Raw genomic sequence first — 26,258 nt, forward strand, 5'->3', positions numbered from 1 at the left:
GGGGTGTAGAGGTAGGAGGGGAGGTAAGGTAGGGGTGTAGAGGTGGGAGGGGAGGTTACCCTATAGAAGGTAGGGGTGTAGAGGTGGGAGGTTACCCTATAGAAGGTAGGGGTGTATAGGTAGAAGGGGAGATTACCTTATAGAAGTAGGGGTGTAGAGGTGGGAGGGGAGGTTACCCTATAGAAGGTAGGGGTGTAGAGGTGGGAGGTTACCCTATAGAAGGTAGGGGTGTAGAGGTGGGAGGGGAGGTTACCCTATAGAAGGTAGAGGTGGGAGGGGAGGTTACCCTATAGAAGGTAGAGGTGGGAGGGGAGGTTACCCTATAGAAGGTAGAGGTGGGAGGGGAGGTTACCCTATAGAAGGTAGAGGTGGGAGGGGAGGTTACCCTATAGAAGGTAGAGGTGGGAGGGGAGGTTACCCTATAGAAGGTAGGGGTGGGAGGGGAGGTTACCCTATAGAAGGTAGAGGTGGGAGGGGAGGTTACCCTATAGAAGGTAGAGGTGGGAGGGGAGGTTACCCTATAGAAGGTAGAGGTGGGAGGGGAGGTTACCCTATAGAAGGTAGAGGTGGGAGGGGAGGTTACCCTATAGAAGGTAGAGGTGGGAGGGGAGGTTACCCTATAGAAGGTAGAGGTGGGAGGGGAGGTTACCCTATAGAAGGTAGAGGTGGGAGGGGAGGTTACCCTATAGAAGGTAGAGGTGGGAGGGGAGGTTACCCTATAGAAGGTAGGGGTGGGAGGGGAGGTTACCCTATAGAAGGTAGAGGTGGGAGGGGAGGTTACCCTATAGAAGGTAGAGGTGGGAGGGGAGGTTACCCTATAGAAGGTAGAGGTGGGAGGGGAGGTTACCCTATAGAAGGTAGAGGTGGGAGGGGAGGTTACCCTATAGAAGGTAGAGGTGGGAGGGGAGGTTACCCTATAGAAGGTAGAGGTGGGAGGGGAGGTTACCCTATAGAAGGTAGGGGTGGGAGGGGAGGTTACCCTATAGAAGGTAGAGGTGGGAGGGGAGGTTACCCTATAGAAGGTAGAGGTGGGAGGGGAGGTTACCCTATAGAAGGTAGAGGTGGGAGGGGAGGTTACCCTATAGAAGGTAGAGGTGGGAGGGGAGGTTACCCTATAGAAGGTAGGGGTGGGAGGGGAGGTTACCCTATAGAAGGTAGAGGTGGGAGGGGAGGTTACCCTATAGAAGGTAGAGGTGGGAGGGGAGGTTACCCTATAGAAGGTAGGGGTGGGAGGGGAGGTTACCCTATAGAAGGTAGAGGTGGGAGGGGAGGTTACCCTATAGAAGGTAGGGGTGGGAGGGGAGGTTACCCTATAGAAGGTAGAGGTGGGAGGGGAGGTTACCCTATAGAAGGTAGAGGTGGGAGGGGAGGTTACCCTATAGAAGGTAGGGGTGGGAGGGGAGGTTACCCTATAGAAGGTAGAGGTGGGAGGGGAGGTTACCCTATAGAAGGTAGGGGTGGGAGGGGAGGTTACCCTATAGAAGGTAGAGGTGGGAGGGGAGGTTACCCTATAGAAGGTAGAGGTGGGAGGGGAGGTTACCCTATAGAAGGTAGAGGTGGGAGGGGAGGTTACCCTATAGAAGGTAGGGGTGGGAGGGGAGGTTACCCTATAGAAGGTAGGGGTGGGAGGGGAGGTTACCCTATAGAAGGTAGGGGTGTAGAGGTGTGAGGGGTGGTTAGACTAGAGGATATGGGGTGTAGAGACAATCAGGGCACTGTGGTGATGGTGGGGGAGGGGGGGGGAAGGGTGGTTCCATCAGGGGTGGTAAAAGGTACAGAGGCCACCATGGTAAGATCCGATGCTGTAAAGATGTGGAGTTTACTTTAATCTGACACTTGGCATGTCCTGACATTTGGAGTTTTACCGTACTACCGTGAAGCATGAGGAATTATTTTTTAAAGATTCGCGAACAGGATTCTTACATTCACAAAATCTCAACGTGGCCAACCTTTGGTACACGGGTAATGGTAATGGGATCAACTAGCAACATCCATTAGTGTGCTAACCAAACACGGAGTGTGGTACAATCTTGTAACAGCGTTACATCAAAACAGCCAAAGCATTTGTTGTTTGTTGTTTTTTAACGCAGAGAATTCTTTAAAAAAGCAACAACAAAGTCACCACTCACACAAATATTGTTATAAATATCCGAAATTGTTGTCGAAAAGTTATCTAAAAGAAAAAAAAATGTTTCAGGTTATATGTTTCTACACCAGCATGACAATGGACACATCGAGAGCTTGAATAAATAACAAATATCCAAGTGCGCCAGATAAAAGTATACTTTAGATCACAGGTCTGTTTAATCTCTCATTGGCCAGGTGAACCTGCCCATAATTTAGTATTAAGTCTTTTAAAGACATAGCGAAAAACAAATATTGAGAATAAAATTGTAAATATCGGCCCTGAAGTAGGCCTAATTATTCAATTTTACACGTTATAAATTTTAAAGTTACCTTCACCACAGAAACAAACAAACAGAAACACAAACTTACTGTAAACAAAAACTCCTGGTCTGAACACGCCACAATGAGAGAGGAAATAAATAAAAACAAGAGTTGCAGTACAGCTTTAGAGAAAGGAAAACACCTGCCATTGAACTTATCAAACAATTTAAACACAACAGGCGCGCCAGGCCGGGAGATAACATGGTCATTAACATGAACTAATTAAAACTTAATTGCTAATCAAACAACACAGGTGTAAACTAAACACCTGGGGTTGAAAGTTGTTCAGGCAGCCGCTGGTACCTGACTCCAGGAAGTGATGGGTGGAACTGACCAATGGCCACACACATACAGAGTGAGGCTTGGAGTGACCAGTGAACACACACATTCAGAGTGAGGCTTGGAATGACAACACGTGAACGGAATGTAGCTTAGACTGACCAATGGCCACACAGAGACTTGAGTGACATATCGTGCAGACGAGAGAATGGCGGACGTGTTGACCTATATTGTCAAACAAGATGAGGTTCTGTTGGGCTGCCAAGTTTGTTGTTGTTGGCTGGTGAAGCTGATAGGGATAGCGGTCTGGTGTGTCCCTGGTCAGGTGGTGCTGTGGTGTGGTGTATGTTGTCTAGTGGTATGGTATGGTGTGCCGTTAGCTCTAGGCTGGTCAGGTGGTGGTGTGGTGTGGCTCTAGGCTGGTCAGATGGTGGTATGGTATGCCGTTAGCTCTAGGCTGGTCAGGTGGTGGTGTGGTGTGGCTCTAGGCTGGTCAGATGGTGGTATGGTGTGCCGTTAGCTCTAGGCTGGTCAGGTGGTGGTGTGGTGTGGCTCTAGGCTGGTCAGATGGTGGTATGGTGTGCCGTTAGCTCTAGGCTGGTCAGGTGGTGGTGTGGTGTGGCTCTAGGCTGGTCAGATGGTGGTATGGTGTGCCGTTAGCTCTAGGCTGGTCAGGTGGTGGTGTGGTGTGGCTCTAGGCTGGTCAGATGGTGGTATGGAGTGGCCCTAGGCTGGTCAGATGGTGGTATGGTGTGGCCCTAGGCTGGTCAGATGGTGGTATGGTGTGGCCCTAGGCTGGTCAGATGGTGGTATGGTGTGGCCCTAGGCTGGTCAGATGGTGGTATGGTGTGGCCCTAGGCTGGTCAGATGGTGGTATGGTGTGGCCCTAGGCTGGTCAGATGGTGGTATGGTGTGGCCCTAGGCTGGTCAGATGGTGGTATGGTGTGGCCCTAGGCTGGTCAGATGGTGGTATGGTGTGGTGTATGTAGGCTGGTGGTGTGGTGATAAGGTGTGCCGTTAGCTCTAGGCTGGTCATATGGTGCTGCGGTGATCTATCCTCTAGCGGTGTATTCAACTCGTACGACACAACTTCCTCATAGCATCCACGTTTTTCCGCGAAGAAATTTTAAAAATAATTGCCTAGTCCTAGGCCCTAAACGTTTTAGTAAATTAAATAATTTCCGAGGTGCGCGTTTATCTTCGATGTAAAACACAGTAAATGTTAAACCCAGATGGTGAAGGGATTCTAGCCTAGCCAAAGGGCGCTCCGTTTTGACAAGATTTCGGCAAAATAACACGTGACTATAAAAACATACGGTACGGAGGAGCCAAGATAAACAGCATTTCCTGACCTACCCCAACAGATAATTTTACCAAAACTTTAGCATACCTGTTGCCTAGGGCATCACCGGAACTTGTAGGCGGTAGTTATTTTAGGGGGAAAAAACTCGGAATCTAGATTTGGTACCGGATTTTTAAAAAAAACAACTTTTATTCAATAGCTTTTTAAACTATTTTAATAAACCGAAGGTTACGGGGTTTTAAGATTGAAAATGGTGGCATGAAATTCTTATAACGATTTCGTTTTAAGACTTTGTTAGAAGTTAGAAGTAATTGTTAGGGAAATAAAGTGCTTACACTAGGTGACGTGATGAAGAGCAGAGGCGTAGCGATGGGGGGGGGGGGGGCAGGGGGGTACATATGTCCCCGGGCGCCGACCTTAGGGGGCGCCAAAATGAGTTGTAAAAACAAATTAAAATGTCATTTTAGCTGCACACTTTTGCATTATAAATAGTTTGAAAGAGGGGGGGGGGTGCAAATCGAAAGCTTGAGGGGGGGGGTGCAAATTGAAAATTTGCTCCCAAGGGGGGCGCCAAATTGGAAGTTTGTCCCCGGGCGCCGGGAAGGGTCGCTACGCCTCTGATGAAGAGGGTGGGGTGGGTAGGCCAATTACTTTACATCTCACCTCCAGTTCTAATACATTCTCGAAGGTTCGACAGTTATTTGAATTTGGCCAGTCGGACCAGAGATATCTGTAATATTCGGTCCGCCAATTCATCTTCAATCGGCCTTTGAAAAGCTTTGGCTATCGGCCTTCGCTTTATTGGTGCTTTGGTTGAGCCTATCGGCCTAACAGATTACGCTGTGCTTTGCAAGAACTGGTACCCAACTAATGGCTTTAGTGGGGCTCTGGTTTAAGCTATCGGCCTTCACCTTGGTACCCAGCTAATGACTTTAGTGGGGCTCGGGTTTAAGCTATCGGCCTTCACCTTGGTACCCAGCTAATGACTTTAGTGGGGCTCTGGTTTAAGCTATCGGCCTTCACCTTGGTACCCAACTAATGGCTTTAGTGGGGCTCTGGTTTAAGCTATCGGCCTTCACCTTGGTACCCAGCTAATGACTTTAGTGGGGCTCTGGTTTAAGCTATCGGCCTTCACCTTGGTACCCAGCTAATGACTTTAGTGGGGCTCTGGTTTAAGCTATCGGCCTTCACCTTGGTACCCAGCTAATGACTTTAGTGGGGCTCTGGTTTAAGCTATCGGCCTTCACCTTGGTACCCAGCTAATGACTTAAGTGGGGCTCTGGTTTAAGCTATCGGCCTTCACCTTGGTACAGGACTAATGACTTTAGTGGGGCTCTGATTTAAGCTATCGACCTTCACCTTGGTACAGGACTAATGACTTTAGTGGGGCTCTGGTTTAAGCTATCGGCCTTCACCTTGGTACAGGACTAATGGCTTTAGTGGGGCTCTGGTTTAAGCTATCGGCCTTCACCTTGGTACCCAGCTAATGACTTTAGTGGGGCTCTGGTTTAAGCTATCGGCCTTCACCTTGGTACCCAGCTAATGACTTTAGTACCGAGGAGTGAAGTAGCGGGGTGTAAGAATGACAGGTACCGGGGGAACAGATGTCAGAAGCTGGTCTCTATCTCACCTCTTATCTCACTTCTTATCTCATCCCAGTATCTCACTTCCCGTCCCGACCCCCCCCCCCCCCCCTGTTATAAAACATTATGATGCTTTGAGACGTTCTTCTAAACGTAATTACCGTAAACCTGTTAAAAGATAGGGTGCCAGAAACACAAGATGTCGCTAGCATCTGTCGCCGTCTGCTGGGCCAAGTGTTATCGTCTGCCGAGCTCACGAGATACACACGCGCGCTCTACGATTTCATGAATGGAGAAGAGACGGGTCAAAGGTCGCTGAAATGTTTTGGGTAACTGTTACCGCAGATACAGCCTATTTGGTTCGTCGGTGATGTATAGGTTTTTGCATTATCCTACAGGTTTCTGCATTATCCTACAGGTTTCTGCATTATCCTACAGGTTTCTGCATTATCCTACAGGTTTATGCATTATCCTACAGGTTTCTGCATTGTGCTACAGGTTTGTACTGCGTTATGCAAGTTCTGAATTCTGTGATGAAGTTGATAATTTCCAACCAAAAGTCCCGACAAGGTTCTCCACTACCTGGTCAAGTTCCCATCATAACTTGAGGAAATCATAGCCGAGGCTACAGTCAGCAGACACAGGTGGTAGACTCGTTTAGTCGTCTGACGTTTGATGCACCCGCCAGCCCTGGGATGTTTCTGGTGATATCACGTGACCCACACAACGTCTGCTCCAAACGTGCAGACGTGTGTTACCACTTTACATATCCAAACTACATGTCTTAGTACTCACGTTTAAAACTTTTCCATATAACTAAGTTGGACTGTTTAGACTATTTAGAGTCAAGTGCCGTTTGGTTGTAAGGTGGACGATATAGATCTTGGGTCTGTTATATAACTAAGGTGGACGATATAATCACCGGTCTGTTATATAACTAAGATTGGCTATATAGAATCATGGGTCTGTTACATAACTAATGTGGACCATGTAGAATCACGGGTCTGTAACAACGATACTTGCAGGTCGCCATTGGAATGATGGTCCACCAACAATAATTAACGGCTACCTATCCAGACACTACCCAGAGAACCATATAAAGGGGCAGCAACTGTAGGTCCGCTGAACGAATTTATAACACTACCAAGGGAAACAAACTAACAAAAAATGGAAACAAACTAATAAAAGGGGGGGGGAATAACATTTCCCTTCCAAAATTGTAAGCGTTTCACCAACTACACACATATTTGGTAGAAATAAAAGTTCACCTTATAATAATTTGTGGTTTTCGTTACATTAACATTTAAGTCGTTAGTATAACACAAACATTAGTTGTTTCCCTTTAAATCCGGGGCGTGATCGTCTCCCCTGAGCGCTGTAATTGTAACAAAATGTCAGGCCGGGGTGTTTAAAGCTGTTGATGTTTATGTGGAGAGAGGATTCTATTGCGTGCCAAGTTTGATATTTCCATGACGACAAGTGTCCTGAGGGCGGATGTCATGGACATATGGGGCCCTCACGGGCTGGGTGGCTCACACAGGCTGGGTACCTCACACAGGCTGGGTACCTCACACAGGCTGGGTACCTCACACAGGTTGGGTACCTCACACAGGCTGGGTACCTCACACAGGCTGGGTACCTCACACAGGCTGGGTGGCTCACACAGGCTGGGTGGCTCACACAGGCTGGGTGGCTCACACAGGCTGGGTGGCTGGGTACCTCACACAGGCTGGGTACCTCACACAGGCTGGGTACCTCACACAGGTTGGGTACCTCACACAGGCTGGGTACCTCACACAGGCTGGGTACCTCACACAGGTTGGGTACCTCACACAGGCTGGGTGGCTGGGTACCTCACACAGGCTGGGTACCTCACACAGGCTGGGTACCTCACACAGGTTGGGTACCTCACACAGGTTGGGTACCTCACACAGGCTGGGTACCTCACACAGGCTGGGTACCTCACACAGGTTGGGTACCTCACACAGGCTGGGTCCCTCACACAGGTTGGGTACCTCACACAGGCTGGGTACCTCACACAGGTTGGGTACCTCACACAGGTTGGGTACCTCACACAGGCTGGGTGGCTGGGTACCTCACACAGGCTGGGTGGCTGGGTACCTCACACAGGCTGGGTACCTCACACAGGCTGGGTACCTCACACAGGCTGGGTACCTCACACAGGCTGGGTGGCTCACACAGGCTGGGTGGCTCACACAGGCTGGGTGGCTCACACAGGCTGGGTGGCTGGGTACCTCACACAGGCTGGGTACCTCACACAGGCTGGGTACCTCACACAGGCTGGGTACCTCACACAGGCTGGGTGGCTCACACAGGCTGGGTGGCTCACACAGGCTGGGTGGCTCACACAGGCTGGGTGGCTGGGGTACCTCACACAGGCTGGGTACCTCACACAGGCTGGGTACCTCACACAGGCTGGGTACCTCACACAGGCTGGGTACCTCACACAGGCTGGGTACCTCACACAGGCTGGGTACCTCACACAGGCTGGGTGGCTCACACAGGCTGGGTGGCTCACACAGGCTGGGTGGCTCACACAGGCTGGGTGGCTGGGTACCTCACACAGGCTGGGTACCTCACACAGGCTGGGTGGCTGGGTACCTCACACAGGCTGGGTGGCTCACACTGGTTGGGTGGCTCACACAGGCTGGGTGGCTGGGTACCTCACACAGGCTGGGTACCTCACACAGGCTGGGTGGCTGGGGCCCTCACACAGGCTGGGTGGCTGGGGCCCTCACACAGGCTGGGTGGGCTGGGGCCCTCACACAGGCTGGGTGGCTCACACAGGCTGGGTACCTCACACAGGCTGGGTGGCTGGGGCCCTCACACAGGCTGGGTACCTCACACAGGCTGGGTGGCTGGGGCCCTCACACAGGCTGGGTACCTCACACAGGCTGGGTACCTCACACAGGCTGGGTACCTCACACAGGCTGGGTACCTCACACAGGCTGGGTCCCTCACACAGGTTGGGTGGCTCACACAGGGTACCTCACACAGGCTGGGTACCTCACACAGGCTGGGTACCTCACACAGGCTGGGTACCTCACACAGGCTGGGTACCTCACACAGGCTGGGTACCTCACACAGGCTGGGTACCTCACACAGGCTGGGTACCTCACACAGGCTGGGTACCTCACACAGGCTGGGTCCCTCACACAGGCTGGGTGGCTCACACAGGGTACCTCACACAGGGTGGGTGGCTCGCTGGTTGGGTGGCTCGCTGGTTGGGTACCTCACACAGGCTGGGTACCTCACACAGGCTGGGTACCTCACACAGGTTGGGTACCTCACACAGGCTGGGTGGCTCGCTGGTTGGGTGGCTCGCTGGTTGGGTACCTCACACAGGCTGGGTGGCTCGCTGATTGGGTGGCTCGCTGGTTGGGTGGCTCGCTGGTTGGGTGGCTCACTGGTTGGGTGGCTCGCTGGTTGGGTACCTCACACAGGCTGGGTGGCTCGCTGGTTGGGTGGCTCGCTGATTGGGTGGCTCGCTGATTGGGTGGCTCGCTGATTGGGTGGCTCGCTGGTTGGGTGGTTCGTTAGGTGGTTCGCTGGGTGGTTCGCTGGGTGGTTCGCTGGGTGGCATGTTAGGTGGTTCGCTGGGTGGTTCGTTTGGTGGTTTATTAGGTGGTTCGTTAGGTGTTTTACTGGGAGGTTCGTTAGGTAGCTCGCTGGGTAGTTCCTAAGATGGTCTGCTAGGTTACATGTTTGGGTGGTGCTATATAACACTAGCGGAGTAGGGGGAGAATATAAGTGCTTGATAAGTACATAGTTGTATAAATATTTGTGAGATAACCGGACGTTGCTTCAGCACAAGATAAGATTTCCCCATTAAAAGATGAGGGGTGGGGGCGTGGTACTAAAAAGCTATTCTCATTCTACCTAACCTCTTATTTAGCACTCTATTTTGACCGGTAACCATATCCTAACCCCTTATTTAGCTCTCTATTTTGACCAGTAACCATATCCCAACCCCTTATTTAGCACTTTATTTTGGACCAGTAACCATATCCTAATCCCTTATTTAGCACTTTATTTTGACCAGTAACCATATCCTAACCCCTTATTTAGCACTTTATTTTGACCAGTAACCATATCCTAACCCCTTATTTAGCACTTTATTTTGACCAGTAACCATATCCTAACCCCTTATTTAGCACTCTATTTGACCAGTAACCATATCCTAACCCCTTATTTAGCACTCTATTTGACCAGTAACCATATCCTAACCCCTGCCCTAATCTGATACTACTATGATTTGGGCAGCCTGGTATAAAAGATGAAACTCCATCGTTAGCATCATACCATAGCATTCAACTCAAAACCTAACCTCAGCAACCAACTTACCCTAACTTTAACACCATAGCCCTAAGAATAGCAACCAACATAACCCTTAACTAACCCTAGCAATCGACCCCTCCATTTTTTTTTATTTCACCGAGGCGCCTTAAGGGCAGACAGAAGCGTACAGTTTCCTGGAAAGAAAAATGTCGGGAGTCACCTGACTTTGGTTTACGGTTGGGAAACAATCGGTCCACTGCGCTGCTTATCCACCTGTCGGGGCCCGGGCTACAGGTGTACTCCAGCGTGACCCTTGACCCGTCGGAGCCCGGGGATAATAGCCCTACTTTAGATAACATCGTACTCCGGGTCCCGGTAAGTGCTCTCAATGTGCTCCTTCCTTTCAGAGCAATCGTCGGCAAGCTGTCACCAGGGTTTGACTGGACAATCTGGCACTAGTCAAAATACCACAGGGACAACCCAACACCATACCGACATACCAAAGGGACAACCCAACAGACGCCAACATACCACAGGGACAACCCAACAGACGCCAACATACCAAAGGCACAACCCAACAGACGCCAACATACCAAAGGCACAACCCAACAGACGCCAACATACCAATGGGACAACCCAACAGACGCCAACATACCACAGGGACAACCCAACACCATACCGACATACCAAAGGGACAACCCAACAGACGCCACATACCAAAGGACAACCAAACAGACGCCAACATACCAAAGGGACAACCCACAGACAATGACCAAATAATTCAATCCGGAACCCAAATCGTAGCAGACGATTGGTGATTGAGTTTTTAAAAATGTAGTAGAGCCCTCCCGCCATAAAAATGGATCGAATTACAGAAGCTGAGGCTCTTTCAGTGATTTTTTTCTTCCGTCCCCCGACGGGGGGGGGGGGGGGGGGAGGGGGACGTCGACACTGGTTAGAGAAAAATTATAATTAATATATTTTCTGTTTGTCGTCCGTAACAGGATAGCGGCAGACGTGCTTGACACCCCCCCCCCCCCCCCGGGAAAGATGGCTGAAACAAACTTTGAACAGAGGTAGAGCTCCCATGTTTATTAAGGGAAGGTGTGGGTTCTATCACTTTCAGTGTTTCTTCCAGACTTTTATTCTCCGGGGGGAGGGGGCATTTGAAATTTTCGGGGGGGGGGGGGGGGGGGGGGGGGGCGGGCGGTAGACTTTCTTCGGGGGGCGGACACTGTTAAAAGTATATATTTTCTATATAAATTATATAAATTTCATTTCGTTCGGGGGGGGGGGGGGGGGCTTCGCACTATACTCAGCGGTCTTTACTTTCTTATCATTGTTTTTAAGGTTAGCAATTACATTTTTTTCGGTCTCAGAGACATGCTAAAGATATTGGGTAGGTGATCGTCTGCTTACTAAGTGACCACTTCGTCTTAATTTAAGATTTGTTGGACATCGTGTCAGTTAGCTAGTTTGAGAACCGTTGACCGCGTCATGTGTAGGGGGTTGGAAGGTGAGTGGACGACTGATGCCATACATACTGGAGAAGGGCGTCAGTGAATAGTTTGAGACCCCCGGCCTTGTTGGTAAATGAAGCATGTAATGTAGACCAGACTAGGAAGCCAGGAATAAAACTGTATGATGCCACGTTGAGATAGCAGAGGTGTAGGCAGGACATTCTATTTCATACACCATCGTGTTATATTGACACACCAACTGTAGTGTTATACTGACACACCAACTGTAGTGTTATATTGACACAGCAAGTATCGTGTTATACTGACACACCAACTGTAGTGTTATATTGCCACACCAACTGTAGTGTTATACTGACACACCAACTGTAGTGTTATACTGACACACCAACTGTAGTGTTATAATGACACACCAACTGAAGTGTTATACTGACACACCAACTGTAGTGTTATATTGACACCAACTGTAGTGTTATATTGACACACTGAGTATCGTGTTATATTGACACACTGAGTATCGTGTGATGAAATATTTTCACACACCAAGTATAAAATGCTGAAATATTTTGACATTCCTAATATCGTGTTATATTTTGACATTCCTAATATCGTGTTATATTTTGACATTCCTAACATCGTGTTATATTTTGACACATCCAGCATCGTGTCATCATTGAGGGTCAACATCGTCAGTCGAAGAAAATTCTAACTTTCACAGCAGACAGACAATTCAAGCCCCCCCCCCCCTATCCCCGGAATTTCCAAGTTTCATAGCACAGAGATTGACAATTCAACTTCACCCCCCCCCCCCAACCCATTCTCCCGGAATTTCCAAGTTTCACAGCACAATAACTGTGCCTCGTCCCCTCTCTATCAATTATACCCTCTCCCCTTCCCCCCCCCCCCCCCCCCCCCCGACCACGGAACATCTATGTAACACTAACAAACTTACAAAGATGCTGATTTAAAAAAAAAAAGAGTCTACATAAATCCTGAAACTTTACTGATATCATCGAGATCGATCGTTGAGCTGGCAGTTTCTCAGCGAATGTTGCGAAAATAAATTTTAATTAATTAACCTACAGTTCATAGGATAAACAAACCTAGACATGCTCATGTGGAAAAAAAAAACGCTATGTTAATTACTGGCAACATTTTTTCAGCAAAAAAGCATACAATAGAAGGCCTATTCATTAAAATTATTAGTAAATTTTTATAAGATAAATTAATTAGGCCTAACATACGGCTAATGACTGCTGCTAATTAAGCTCTTTTTTTTAATTTAGAATAAACTATTCAAAGTAGATATAAACATAAAGTGGAAAAGTAATACAAACTGCATGAAGAAAATAAAATAAGACCTACCACTAGGAGATAAGCCTACAACTTGTTCAATAAGATAATAAATTAACTAGATCTAGATCTATTATTTTAAAAAGTAACTGTAGTGAATAATGATATATTTTTTCTAGATTTAAATTCTAGATCTATCTCATTTTAAGTAATACTCTAGTTATAGTTATTCAAGTATTATTTCAGATTTACTACAGAGAGGTAAGTTGTGAGATTTTACTAAGATCTGGATTCTAGATCAAGGCCTACTTACTACTTGCCACTAATTGTTATACAACGAAAAAAAATTAATTAACCTTTTAAAAAATCTCACCACTATATACGACGTAATCATTATGGTTCTCGCGTCATCTAATAATGACGTCAGCTTCGCCTATCCAATCAGGTTTATTTTGAAATTCAACATACCACAACTGGACTTCGTAGTACTACCGCAGGTAAACACGAAAGGTGAATAACTGGGCTAGTACTGAACTATTCTACGTCTGCCGGCGCTGTGCGCATGCGCACCAAGGCTACACACTTGTTGGTCTTGATAGCGCGGCAATCACTACTATACCGGTGATTTCCCTTCGGTCTGTTCCCCGTGTAGAGCTCAGTTCACACCACCCCCCGCGCGCCGACACACCCTTTATTTTCAGACCGCCCCACTGTAATAACACTCCCCCCACCCCTCCGCCGCTTCCGTTTTTAATGAGGTCAGTGTCTGTCGTGTGGTCGACTCGTAAATAACTTGTGAACCCCCCCCCTCCCTAAATTTTCAGCTGTTATAAATCGCACGATGCACCATGAGATAACCGTATTTATCTACAATTTTAAAATCTGTAATAAAAAAAAATGCTGTAACGCTTTTATGCCAAGCAACTTATTTATTATTCAAACTTTCTAGGAAGTTCAACAATATCGCATGATGAAATGTAATAGGTAAAGCTAAACTACGTTCCTGTGTTTTTGTTTATGTATGCGGTGAAAAAATGTGGTGTTGATGAAAAAGTTGTCATGTTTTGATTTTCGTCAAGTGAGTATCGTTCACGTTGAGGTAGATGTAAAACATGTCACGTGATTGTCGAGTCAGGTCTAATAGCTGGGACATTTCATGAGTCTACTCAAGTCGTGAAACATTTCACGTGATTTTCTTGTAACTCAAGTCCTGAAATATTTCACGTAATCGTCGAGTCTTATAACTGGGACATTTCAAGTTACAGTCTAGTCATATAGCTGGGACATTTCAAGTTATAGTCTAGTCTAGTCTTATCCAACTGCTTAACACGGATGTGATAGAATTCTTAACTGCGTGCGATACAATTTTAATATAACTATATGTTTATAATGTAATATAGCCAGGCTAGCCAGAGATTGTATAGACAAGCTAGCCAGAGATTGTATAGACGGCTAGCCAGAGACTGTATAGACGGCTAGCCAGAGATTGTATAAACGGCTAGCCAGAGATTGTATAGATGGCTAGCCAGAGATTGTATAGAAAAGCTAGCCAGAGATTGTATAGACGGCTAGCCAGAGATTGTATAGACGGCTAGCCAGAGATTATATAGACGGCTAGCCAGAGATTGTATAGACGGCTAGCCAGAGATTGTATAGACAAGCTAGAAAAGAGATTGTATAGACGGCTAGCCAGAGATTGTATAGACAAGCTAGACAGAGATTGTATAGACGGCCAGCCAGAGATTATATAGATGGCTAGCCAGAGATTGTATAGACGGCTAGACAGAGATTGTATAGACAAGCTATCCAGAGATTGTATAGATGGCTAGCCAGAGATTGTATAGACGGCTAGCCAGAGATTGTATAGATGGCTAGCCAGAGATTGTATAGATGGCTAGCCAGAGATTGTATAGACAAGCTAGTCAGAGATTGTATAGACGGCCAGCCATAGATTGTATAGACGGCTAGCCAGAGATTTATAGACAAGCTATCTAGAGATTGTATAGACGGCTAGCCAGAGATTGTATAGCCAACAAGCTATCCAGAGATTGTATAGAGAAGCTAGCCAGAGATTGTATAGACAACCTATCCAGAGATTGTATAGACAAGCTAGCCAGAGATTGTATAGACAAGCTAGCCAGAGATTGTATAGACAAGCTATCCAGAGATTGTATAGACAAGCTAGCCAGAGATTGTATAGACAAGCTATCCAGAGATTGTATAGACGGCTAGCCAGAGAAAGTGCGAATAGTCAGCCTAACTAAAGCTGCTGACGGCCAACGTTATCGTGTCAGGCGGTCAGATAAAACAGGTCACGTGATAGTTTTGAAATGCGGCCATTCATAAGCAGACGACAGTTAACCGCTCAAGTAGCGTGTCGGACTGGCAGTTATCTCCACTGGCATCCCACGTCTGCTAAGTGCATGTCAGAATTAATTATTTTAACAACACATCGCAAGACCAATAATTGTACAACAAAAGGATGAGTCTTCTGGATCAAACAACAACAACTGGTTTCTCTTGACTTTATTGTTTTGTTGGTTAAATTCAGGACCAAACGACCAACGTACAACGTAACGATGGGTGTACGACACACAAGTGTAGGACCTATCGACAGGACCAGGTCTTAAGGGTAGGACCTAACAACGCGAGTGCTCAGGTCATGAGGGTAGGACCTAACAACGATAGTACGATCAGGTCATGAGGGTAGGACCTAACAACGCGAGTGCTCAGGTTATGAGGTAGGTCCTAACAACGAGGGTACGATCAGGTCATGAGGGTAGGACCTAGAGCCCGTAAATAGCAGCCAGCGTCAGTTTATCTTCACTGTATCAGATCACTGAGAGATGCTGAGGTAGGGGAGATGATGAGGTAGGAGAGATGCTGAGGTAGGGGCGATGCTGAGGTAGGGAGGATGCTGAGGTAGGGAGGATGCTGAGGTAGGGGAGATGATGAGGTAGGGTGGATGCTGAGGTAGGGGAGATGATGAGGTAGGAGAGATGCTGAGGTAGGGGAGATGCTGAGGTAGAGGAGATGCTGAGGTAGGGGAGAGATGATAAGGTAGGGGAGATGAGGTAGGGGAGATGTTGAGGTAGGGGAGATGTTGAGGTAGGGAGGATGCTGAGGTAGGGAGGATGCTGAGGTAGGGGAGATGCTGAGGTAGAGGAGATGCTGAGCTAGAGAGATGTTGAGGTAGGGGAGATGATGAGGTAGGGGAGATGCTGAGGTAGGGGAGATGCTGAGGTAGGGGAGATGCTGAGGTAGGGAAGATGTTGAGGTAGATGAGATGCTATAAATAGTTGAACTCACATACCTCCTTAAATCACTCCGCCCCCCCCCCCCTACTCCGCCCACACACCAACATTTCAGCTGAGGAAGACAACTCCTCCCCCACCCCACCCCGTGCATGATGAAGCAATCTGTAATCATTCAATTATAAAATAAAGCCTCTAGCGTTACGATCAGGATTGCACAAAAAATGTGTTTATAGAAGGAAAAAATAGAACAAGAGTATTATAGGGTCGGCTCTAACAGGAAGCGGTTATTCATAAACAAGCAAATTTTTAAGTCCAGGGGAGACAACTAAAATGATTCATTAAAGGGAAATAACTGCTATATAAAAGGCCTCTTACAAGCTTTTTCACATTATTATGTTATCCAGTAGGAGGGTAGTCACAATTATCTTCTATGTTTACAGTATTCAGAAAAAAAAACAACTTTTCATAACAAATCTAAATTTTTTTAAAAATAATAAACTATATTTAAAACACATTCGCAAACAAAATAGACTTGTGAATATTTTTTTATATGGTTTGGCGTTTTAATATTTTTTGTGATGTAGGTCTGTTTATTACATATTCAAATGTGCTTGTTTGAAAAAATTCAAAAAAAAAAAAAAAAGACCTCTATGAGACGCAAACCTGTTGGAAGGCTAACGACGCAAGCCTGTGCGAGACATGCAAATGTGTCGCGAGACAAGCAAGCCTGTAGCTACACCTTTGTCTAGCTTGAAGGTGGCACTGGGTTAATGGCTTTTACGTGTAGCGAGATGCTAATTTCAAAGGCGAAGAGAAGTAACTCCAATACCACCAATTCAAGGTAACTGATTCCGTAAAGACCTACTTCCGGTTATTCCGAGTAGGGATCACGTGACTTTGTTTATTTTCAGCATAACAATATCGGGGAGCTTTTGATGCCATTTATCTGATCGTTAACATCGACGTGTGTTGCCTAGGAGACTCCTTGGTTACCGATATTTGTTTACACATGCGATACAGTAACGAGACTGGTAGAGCCCAAGTATGATACAATGGCGGGCTCAGCACACGATATGTTTACTTAGGTTGGCTAATCCTAACCCTGGCAACGTTGAACTTAACCTTAAAGCTCAACGTCTCTTTATCTCCGATAGAATCTATGACACGGCAACTTTTCCTCAAGTACCGCACAATCTACCAACATAAGATAAACGATCCTGGTTGAGGGTACCTACTGTTTATTTTTGGAAGGTACTGTATCCAGGTCGTCACCCACAACCCCTCCCCCCCCCCCCCCCTCTTTTACCAACTACCCATTCACATTGAATAACTAGAACTTGATTACCTACCCTAGTTAAACTAATAAATTACCATGTGTTGGTAGAAAAACTTAAGATTTATTTTTAAAACACTAGCACAAAGGCTTCATCGCCGAGTACATATCAATTGGCCAATTCATCAAAACACAACTCAATCAATTGACCAATTCATTTACACATAACGACTGACCATTTAATTGATCGACCACTTGCTTGACTGACCACTTAATTGGCAGACAACTTCATTGACCAGCCGCTTAACTCGTGATCAAAGAGTAGTCGCTGTTTTATTTTATTTTTATGTTCATATGGCAGTTTCATTTAAACCATATCACAGCACCATTGTCACGATGTCATACTGTCACAACATCACAACACCATTTTCACCATATCATACTGTCACAATACCACATCACCATTGTCACCATGTCATACTGTCACTGTCACAACATCATAACACCATTGTCACCATGTCATACTGTCACAATACCCCAACACCATTGTCACCATGTCATACTGTCACTGTCATAACATCATTGTCACAACTACACAGCTGCATTATTATTAGTTCTATGACAAGCAACCAATGCCAACCATGAATCCACAGCTAGGTTACACGTACATAATTTTTCTCTCTTAAGTATATTAAACAAACATCTAAATCTTGTCGAATTCTGTACCGGAAATTGTAAAGTACTCCATTTCACATTAACAACCATTACGTCATCTGGTGGCGCCATCTTGAAACTCGTACTACTGAACTTTTTCTTGAAACATGCTACTACACTAGACAGCTAGAGTAAATAAATCAAATCGATCTCTTGTCTTGGAAAAAACAAACTCTTGAATGTACTTGTATTGAATCTTCAAACAAAAGTTCACCTAAAGCCACCCAATCAGGCGGCCGTGCAGTAGTTGTAAACATGCCGAGCAGTCATTTTTTAGTGAATACAAAGAACTTTGTTAAGTCGTTTTTTTAGCTCCGCGCACAACACATATATTTAGCACTTTATTTTTTACTGGAGGGAATACTATGCTACATTTTTTTTTTAAATGTGATAGTTTTTTCGATCAAATTTTTCCTTTGTAACTGTTTTCCTTGCAAAAATTGTATTTTTTTCTGTCACTTTTTTTCATGTGATTTTTTTCCCGCTTAATCCGTGCAGTTGTCTTAAATTTGACAGACAGATGAGTAGGGCCCAGTCAACTTGACCATCAACAAATATTATTGGCTCAAATGCACCCCTCACCCCCTTCACCCAAAATGGAAGTGTGCTGATGATCTTGACCCTTAAAGCTGGTCTCGTGGGTGTGAACAATTTTATTTATTTACTTTAAAAACTGGAGAGGCAACACACATTTTAAGCATACTTTAGTTGTGTATTGTAAAAACATCACTGCCGGCTTTAAGTCTAGCTGAAGCACACGACCACCCTTGGTGGTAACTTAACGGGCGGAAGTTGAGTCTCGCTCTACAATTTATTGACGGAAAAAGAAACATTTGAATTGGATGACGAGCCTATTCATTAAAAAAGATCAAAGTATTTTTTTAAAACGACTATCGGTTGAAGGAAAATCTATGAGTTAGATGCACAAAAAATAGTTATGTGTCTGTTGTGTTTCTACCACGTGCTGGCTCAGTTAGAAGCAGATATCTGAGCTAGCAAGTTACGGGGTGGGTTCTTGGGTAACTTGTGTAGCATGGAGTAACTAAGTCTTCTTTTAGCTAGTAATATCTGGGTTTAATCTCTGCTAACTGGCGACTTATAGTTACTCGACTTGAAATGAAGTTAGCAGAGTAAAATACATATTTAGTATTTAGTGAGCTGAGGTCTAGCAAATGTTAGTCAGCTAGGGTCTAGAAAGGTCTGGTCAGCTGGGGGTCTAGACAGGTCTGGTCAGCTGGGGGTCTAGACAGGTCTGGTCAGATGAGGTATGGACAGGTCTGGTCAGCTGGGGTCTAGACAGGTCTGGTCAACTAGTGTCTGGTCAGCTGGTGTCTAGACAGGTCTGGTCAGCTGGGGTCTAGACAGGTCTGGTCAGCTGGGGTCTAGACAGGTCTGGTCAGCTGGGGTCTAGACAGGTCTGGTCAGCTGGGGTCTAGACAGGTCTGGTCAGCTGGGGTTTAGACAGGTCTGGTCAGCTGGGGTCTAGACAGGTCTGGTCAGATGGGGTCTAGACAGGTCTGGTCAACTAATATCTGGTCAGCTGGGGTCTATACAGGTCTGGTCAACTGGGGTCTAGACAGGTCTGGTCAGCTGGGGTCTAGACAGGTCTGGTCAACTAATATCTGGTCAGCTGGGGTCTATACAGGTCTGGTCAACTGGGGTCTAGACAGGTCTGGTCAGCTGGGGTCTAGACAGGTCTGGTCAACTAATATCTGGTCAGCTGGGGTCTAGACAGGTCTGGTCAGCTGGGGTCTAGACAGGTCTGGTCAACTAGTGCCTGGTCAGCTGGGGTGGGCAGTTTACGACCTAGAAAAACACTGGCTCCTCTCTAAAAGAGAGGCTGACCTGATTTAGCCCGTGTTTCCTTTAGTTAAAGTAAAACCGTGTTTATTTACATTTATTATCTTGTCTCGCCACAATGTTATTGTTATTTAATTACTCATTAAAACACGCCTTGACATAAATTAACCATTAAAACAAGAATCAACAATAGTAAGTTAAAAATATAAAACATTAAACCAATATAAACAAAAGGTAATTCAGCACTCCATCACGTACGATAATGTTATGCCTAATTGATAAATTTTTTAGGTTGGACAAGGGGTTAAAGGGGTGGGTTGGGTAAACACGAGTGGAGTTATCAGCCCTGTAGATATCAAACACGGTCACGTGCTGTCCAGTTCTGTCCCTTGCGGGAAATAATCTCTACACAGAAGGTATTGCTGTCCTTATCCTAGGCCTAAACCCGACTAAAACAGCGATCACAGCAGATTTCAAAAGCTCTTCGACACAATCCTATTTTACCCCCAGCTTTAAAAGAATTTTTTAAAAAGCATCATGTTTAAGCCGACGAGGCTATACAGATTTAAAAGAGGTTTAACGTGAGTACATACAAAACAATTTAGCTACAGAAACACCAGCTTTTATCTCTGGTAATCTACAGCGGTTTAAAAGAGGTTTAACGTGAGTACATACAAAACAATTTAGCTACAGAAACACCAGCTTTTATCTCTAGAAGTCTACAGCGGCATAACACGGTGATGGGAGATTTTGTTAAGTGTAGTAACCTACCTTTACTGCAGGCCTGAATGAGACATCCTGTTTCGTTTCTACAACACAATTTACTGTTGCCAACGAATATTGATCAAATATTCAACTGCTATCGATTCTTATATTGATCACTACAGTTGCTAAAAGAAATCATTCTAAAATAAACATGAAAAACTTTCAATTTTCAAACAATCACGTCCGGGAAATTTATGTAAACAGAGTGTGAGTTGCTACTTCATGTACCACATTACATAATCGGATTAGCGTTAATCCCTGCTACACGACCGTTAGCAATCAACGAACATCGATCTGGTGCTGGGCGCTCGTCTGCTACCAGCAGGTGCATGATGCCTGGGCTAAGGTAATGTCGACTCAAGGATTCTCAAAATTCCACACCAGCATCCCCGAAATACACCCCAGGAACTGTTTGTAAAATATAGGTCCGTAATGTTAATTTTAAAAACATTTTGGCTTGCCGGAGTGTATTTTGTGAAAAATTGATTTAAATATATTACAGAACATATTAGTCTAAGTCGGGGCTGTGGTCTGAAATAAGTAGCGGATCACTGTCCAAAATCTTATCTAAACTTAGAAATATAACTTAATTTTTAAAAAATCTCCTTTGATGAAACCTTGAGAAGGCAATGTATAATAAATACAGGAGAATATCATTATATACGGGAATTGAGCTACGGCTTGTTAAAACCGGAAGTTGAAATTTGATATATTGAATATTCATTCGTCTCTTTCATCCTTTGGTATAACAATAGCAACTGTTCTGTGTAAATATACTAGGCATATGATAACCGGAAGTTGAAATTCGACTCCACGTTCAGAGAATATTTGATCGTGGTTTTTTAATCTCTTTTGTATAACAACAGCAACACTTGTATAATAGTACTGGGTATAGGGTGTGTTTCATGTGCTGTAGGCGGTACTGGCAATAAGCAAGTTGGCTGTAAACATCAGTAAGACGGGGCAAGCACTTTTGTTTACATAAAAATATAACCAATACTGTACACTTCTTAAAACATTTTTTTTTATCCCCTGACTTTTTGTGTTACCTGGCAGGTAGAGACGAAACATCTCGTCTGTTGTAGAACGTCAACTGTTGTCTAAAACATCTCAGGTCCCAGGTTAACCTCACCACTACACCAGTGCAGGCTGCTAGTTACTGGAACAAGGGAGATAATTCAGTTTTTCCCCCCCTTACACAACAACTGGCTCACGGGGAAGTAACCGTGTTACCTGCACCCAACCTCCCACTTCTAAAGGGGAAAAAAAACTATACTTCATTGCCGTTAAATTGATTTTGCTGTAAAAGAGTAAGGAAAAATTTAACCTCCATGAAGTCACATTTTTAAAAACCCAGAATAAACAACCAGAGGTTTTTGCTCAAGTTTTAGCCCGTCGGTAGAGACAGATTTCTATGTTCAAGCTTAGGGGGAAGAGGGGACGAACACTTATTGTTAAAGGGGGGTGGATTACTATTGTTTTGATCAAGGGGGAGGTGTGGAAGGTAAAGGTAGGGATCTGAGTGTACATAAGGATAAAATGAGCTCATCCAGCCAGTCTGGCTACCCAACAGCATCCAAATAATTTACAGTCTACACAAACCCATCATATACTGCTTAGACAATCAATGGACTGGGTGGAGTTTATCAGCCCACAAAAAATTACAACACACTTTTGAAGAAAAACAATTCAAGCTTTAATTATAAACAAATACTAGGACGCTACAACTGTAGAAAAGTGTGGTGATTGTATAGACATCAGGTTAGGGTTAGACCAAGTAGTATTTTTTTGACAGTATAAATACCAGAACACTAAACATGTTTAATCAGTGAAGGCAGTTATAAAAGTGTTTTATACATCAGGCTAGACCAAGGAAAAGTGTTGTCTGCACATATGGGAGGATAATAGGAAAACAAAAGCTAATTCTAATATAAAGGGATTACTGCCCTTGGTAAAAGTGAATTCCTGGCTACAGGTGACTATTTTAGACCAGACAATCACATCTGGTGTTGTATGGTTTATATTTCTTTTAGACCACACAATCAAATCCAAACAAATTTATCAAAATGATCAGAGAAGCACACAGTGCTAAACAACAATAAAGCTTACATTATTCAAATAAAAATTATCACAAAAATGATTTGAAACCATCTAAAACATTGACAGGATGATTTCTGTGTCAGGCAGTTGGCCTCTAAAGTGTTTATTAAATTGTTTTAAACATTCACACAAAAACTTTTCTTGACATCATCTATCATTTTTCACAGGAAAACAAACATTGCTGTTGCTTGCACCTAATACCACCATAATCCTTTCATGCGAGTGAAAAAAATAAAACACCATAAAGTCCACTGCATATCTCCTTGGAGATAGTTTGGCTGTCCTCTAATAGGTTGTACAGAATTATTTCCCTTTACTTAACCTCTTCAACCCTGAAGTAACTTTGTAAGAGTCACAAGTATCTGTACCAGACTTCCTGTGTAGAAGTATCCCAGGAATCAAGACAATTAGGGCCGATCTACCACACCATTCTGTGGGATTATGTACTAGTGTACCACTTCCTGTGCAGAAATATCCCAGGGATCAAGACAATTTGAGCTGATCTCTTGCAATACTCTGTGGGACTATGTGCATCTAGACTGTGTCTTTCCCAGTTCATATACAGAAATGTCCCTAGGGATAAAGACAATTTGGGCTGATCTACCACACCATTCTGTGGGACTATGTAAAAGTGTACCACTTCCTGTACAGAAAAATCTAAGGGATCAAGACAATTTGGGCTGATCTCTCATCACATTCTATGGGACAATGTACAGCTAGACTGTGTCTTTCCTAGTTCATATACAGAAATGTCCCTAGGGATCAAGGCAATTTGGGCTGATCTCTTGCAACACTCTGTGGGACTATGTACAGCTAGACTGTGTCTTTCCCAGTTCATATACAGAAATGTCCCTAGGGAAAAAGACAATTTGGGCTGATCTACCACACCATTCTGTGGGACTATGTAAAAGTGTACCACTTCCTGTACAGAAAAATCTAAGGGATCAAGACAATTTGGGCTGATCTCTTGCAACACTCTGTGGGACTATGTACAGCCAAACTGTGTCTATACCATCTCCCTCTATTGCCACAGGCTCCCATGATGGCAGGGGGAAACGGCACGCCACCACTCTGGTGTTTGTGCACAATTCTTTTTGAAGCTTCTTCTCCAGTGGCTCCATCTGGTGATCATTTAAAAAGTTATAGTCAACTTTTAAAAAACCCTTTAATAACAATTGAAAAATATACCCTTAAATGTGTATATGACAGTTCATTTTTCCACAATTATTTTATTTAAGGGGTGAACAAAGTCCTGAATCTTCCATGAGATACACTTTGTGCAACACTGCTTGACTAACAAAAACATAGAATTACTTGCACCATATAATTTGGCTAAAATAACTTGTCCAATAAGGTTTTCAAATATTTAACATTAAAAGCACCTACCATAGATTCAACACCGAAAATGACGACATTCTGATAAATGGAGAGATCAGTCTGAAAATAATAAAGTTTAACTTCTAAAATAATTAATAAACTAACAAAACAATGTATAAACACACTAAAGATGAATACTTGTTAAACAGTGTACCACCAGACAGTACAGACAATAGAGAACAAATTGTGAATGATACCTTCAACAGATAACTACATAGTACAGACAATAGATAAATGTTCTAATGATACCTACCACTGGGCACTACATAGTACAAACAATAGATAAATGTAATGATACCTTCCACAGATTATTACATGTACATAGTACTGTCAGACAATAGATAAATGTAATGATACCTTCCACAAATCCCTGCGAAAGAATGTGGCCTGCTTGTGCAGCCCTCTTCTCCACGCTGTCCACTTGGAGTACAGCACAAGCCAAATGTTCAGCTCTACACCATAGGCCCTGAACCCTCTCTGTGCTGCTATCATTGTCTGACAAATTAAAATAAAAACATGACATGTCAGGCACAAAGTCACTGTCTGTTGTTACTTAATATTGTCTGAAACAACACATATCAAAATAAAAAAATTGACATAGACAGTTAGGTGGGACTATATGTTGGAGTGGCTAATCAACTATTACACAATTGATAACGGATTTAAATACTTAACAAAAAAAATTTGATTACTACCTGCAAAGATGTTGAATAGAGACGGGGTGGCCTAGAAGTAGAGAGCTGGACCGCTAACTTGTAGGTCTCGAGCTTGAATCCTGGTTTAAGTTAGTAGATCGTCCCTGAGTCCACCCAGCTCTGATGGGTAAACTCATGTTAGGGTAAGTAAAGGCGGCTGGGCATAGTGCTGACCACACTATCCCTTCATATGGAGAGGTCACAGAAAAAAGTGAACTCTAATTCACTTGCCCCATAGACCGTCAGGTTTGAAAGGGAACTTTACTTTTTACGTTTTTTTTATGTTGAATAGAGTGCATAAAATATATCTCATGCATGTTTTACAGTTATTAAAAATACCAGTTTATAAAAAGGTTAACTTCTTTAGAGTCATAAACTTACAATTCTACCATCTCCACTGCCTATATCAATCAATGTCCCCGAACTTTTGCCTAAAACTTTCATCACATTTTTCACTTGATGAGAAGAAGCAGGAATATAAGGCAGGGCAAATCTCCGCAAACCAGGAAACACAAAAGGTGCCAGGACAGCTGTGAATCCTGCACACACTGCAGCTGACACCCCCAGCATTATTTTACCTCTGCGACTTAACTTGGGTGGTTTGGAAAGTTTTCCTGCTTCAGATATCTCGTTGCAAAAATCACATTCTTGTTCTACTGAAGGCTGTTTAGCCTTTGTGAGATCAGAAAAAGCAGAGGAAGTTCCAGACATTCTTCATCAATTTGGTAGCTACAGCAACAAGTAGACAACTGTTGAATCTGAAGTATATTATGATTGAAGGATAATTATGATTAAAGGATAGAAAAGTTCAGTATCAGTAGAACTTATATTTATTTTTAATTTCAACACATTTTTATTATTTTACTGACATAGACTTAGTACCGTTAGTTAATAATAGTCTTTCTTTACTAGATCAGTGTTTCTTCCAGACTTTTTACTCCGGGGGGGGGGGGGGGGGGGGCTTACTTGAAGTTTTTTTTGGGGGGGGGGGGGGGGGACGGACAGACTAAAAATTCCGGGGGGGGGCAGAAACTGGTAAAAGTATCTATCTCCGGGGGGGGGGGGGGGTTCACCAAAGAGATGCCCTAGAAGAAACTCTGATCTAGATTTAACTAAACTACTAACTTAAATATCAATAAAAGGTCTATTACTTTTATTTACTATTAACATTAACTACTATATTTTATTTTTATTATCGTAGTGTCTATTCCCAGTCGACTGGGATTAAAGTTTCCCTTTCAAACCTGCCGTTCTATGGGGCCAAGTGAAGTAGAGTTCACTTGTTTCTGTGACCTCGGCATATGATTATGAAGAGATTGTGTGGTCAGCACTATGCCGTCTATGCCCAACCGCCTTTACTTTCCCTAACGTGAGTTAGGTACCCATTTTAACTTAACTTTACTTAACTGACTAGAGTCTAGAAGAATCCAGTAGTAGATCTAGTTGACATAGATCTAGTATAGTACATACAGCAGTCATTTCTACTAGTACATAATCGAGGTCTACATAGAAAAAAATAGCTACACAATTTTACACACAGAATCGGTCAACACTGTATGGATCAAGATCTAGATAGATCTAGTGAAGGGCCTAT

At 44.3% G+C, this 26,258-nt stretch overlaps 2 protein-coding genes across 2 annotated transcripts in view; both read right to left on the reverse strand.

Annotated features, from left to right (window-relative positions):
* Positions 1-13,197, reverse strand: part of LOC131935064 (uncharacterized) — a 122,561-nt gene extending 109,364 nt beyond the window's left edge. Inside the window, exon 1 of the mRNA XM_059291350.1 lies at positions 13,057-13,197. The gene's annotated coding sequence lies outside the window, so the exon portion shown is untranslated. The remainder of the gene's footprint in view (positions 1-13,056) is intronic.
* Positions 13,198-23,520: 10,323 nt separating this feature from the next.
* LOC131935106 (ATP synthase subunit C lysine N-methyltransferase-like) lies at positions 23,521-25,426 on the reverse strand. The gene is made up of 4 exons (XM_059291423.1): positions 25,046-25,426; positions 24,327-24,464; positions 23,979-24,029; positions 23,521-23,713 (listed from the first exon to the last, which is right to left on the reverse strand). The coding sequence occupies exons 1-4, from the start codon at positions 25,373-25,375 to the stop codon at positions 23,537-23,539; spliced, it is 696 nt and encodes a 231-aa protein (XP_059147406.1). The 5' UTR covers positions 25,376-25,426; the 3' UTR covers positions 23,521-23,536.
* Between the last annotated feature and the right edge of the window lie 832 nt (positions 25,427-26,258).

The sequence above is a fragment of the Physella acuta genome, unplaced genomic scaffold (genome assembly GCF_028476545.2).
Source record: "Physella acuta isolate Inbredline_101_S28 unplaced genomic scaffold, ASM2847654v3 ptg000131l, whole genome shotgun sequence".
Lineage (NCBI taxonomy): Eukaryota > Metazoa > Mollusca > Gastropoda > Physidae > Physella > Physella acuta.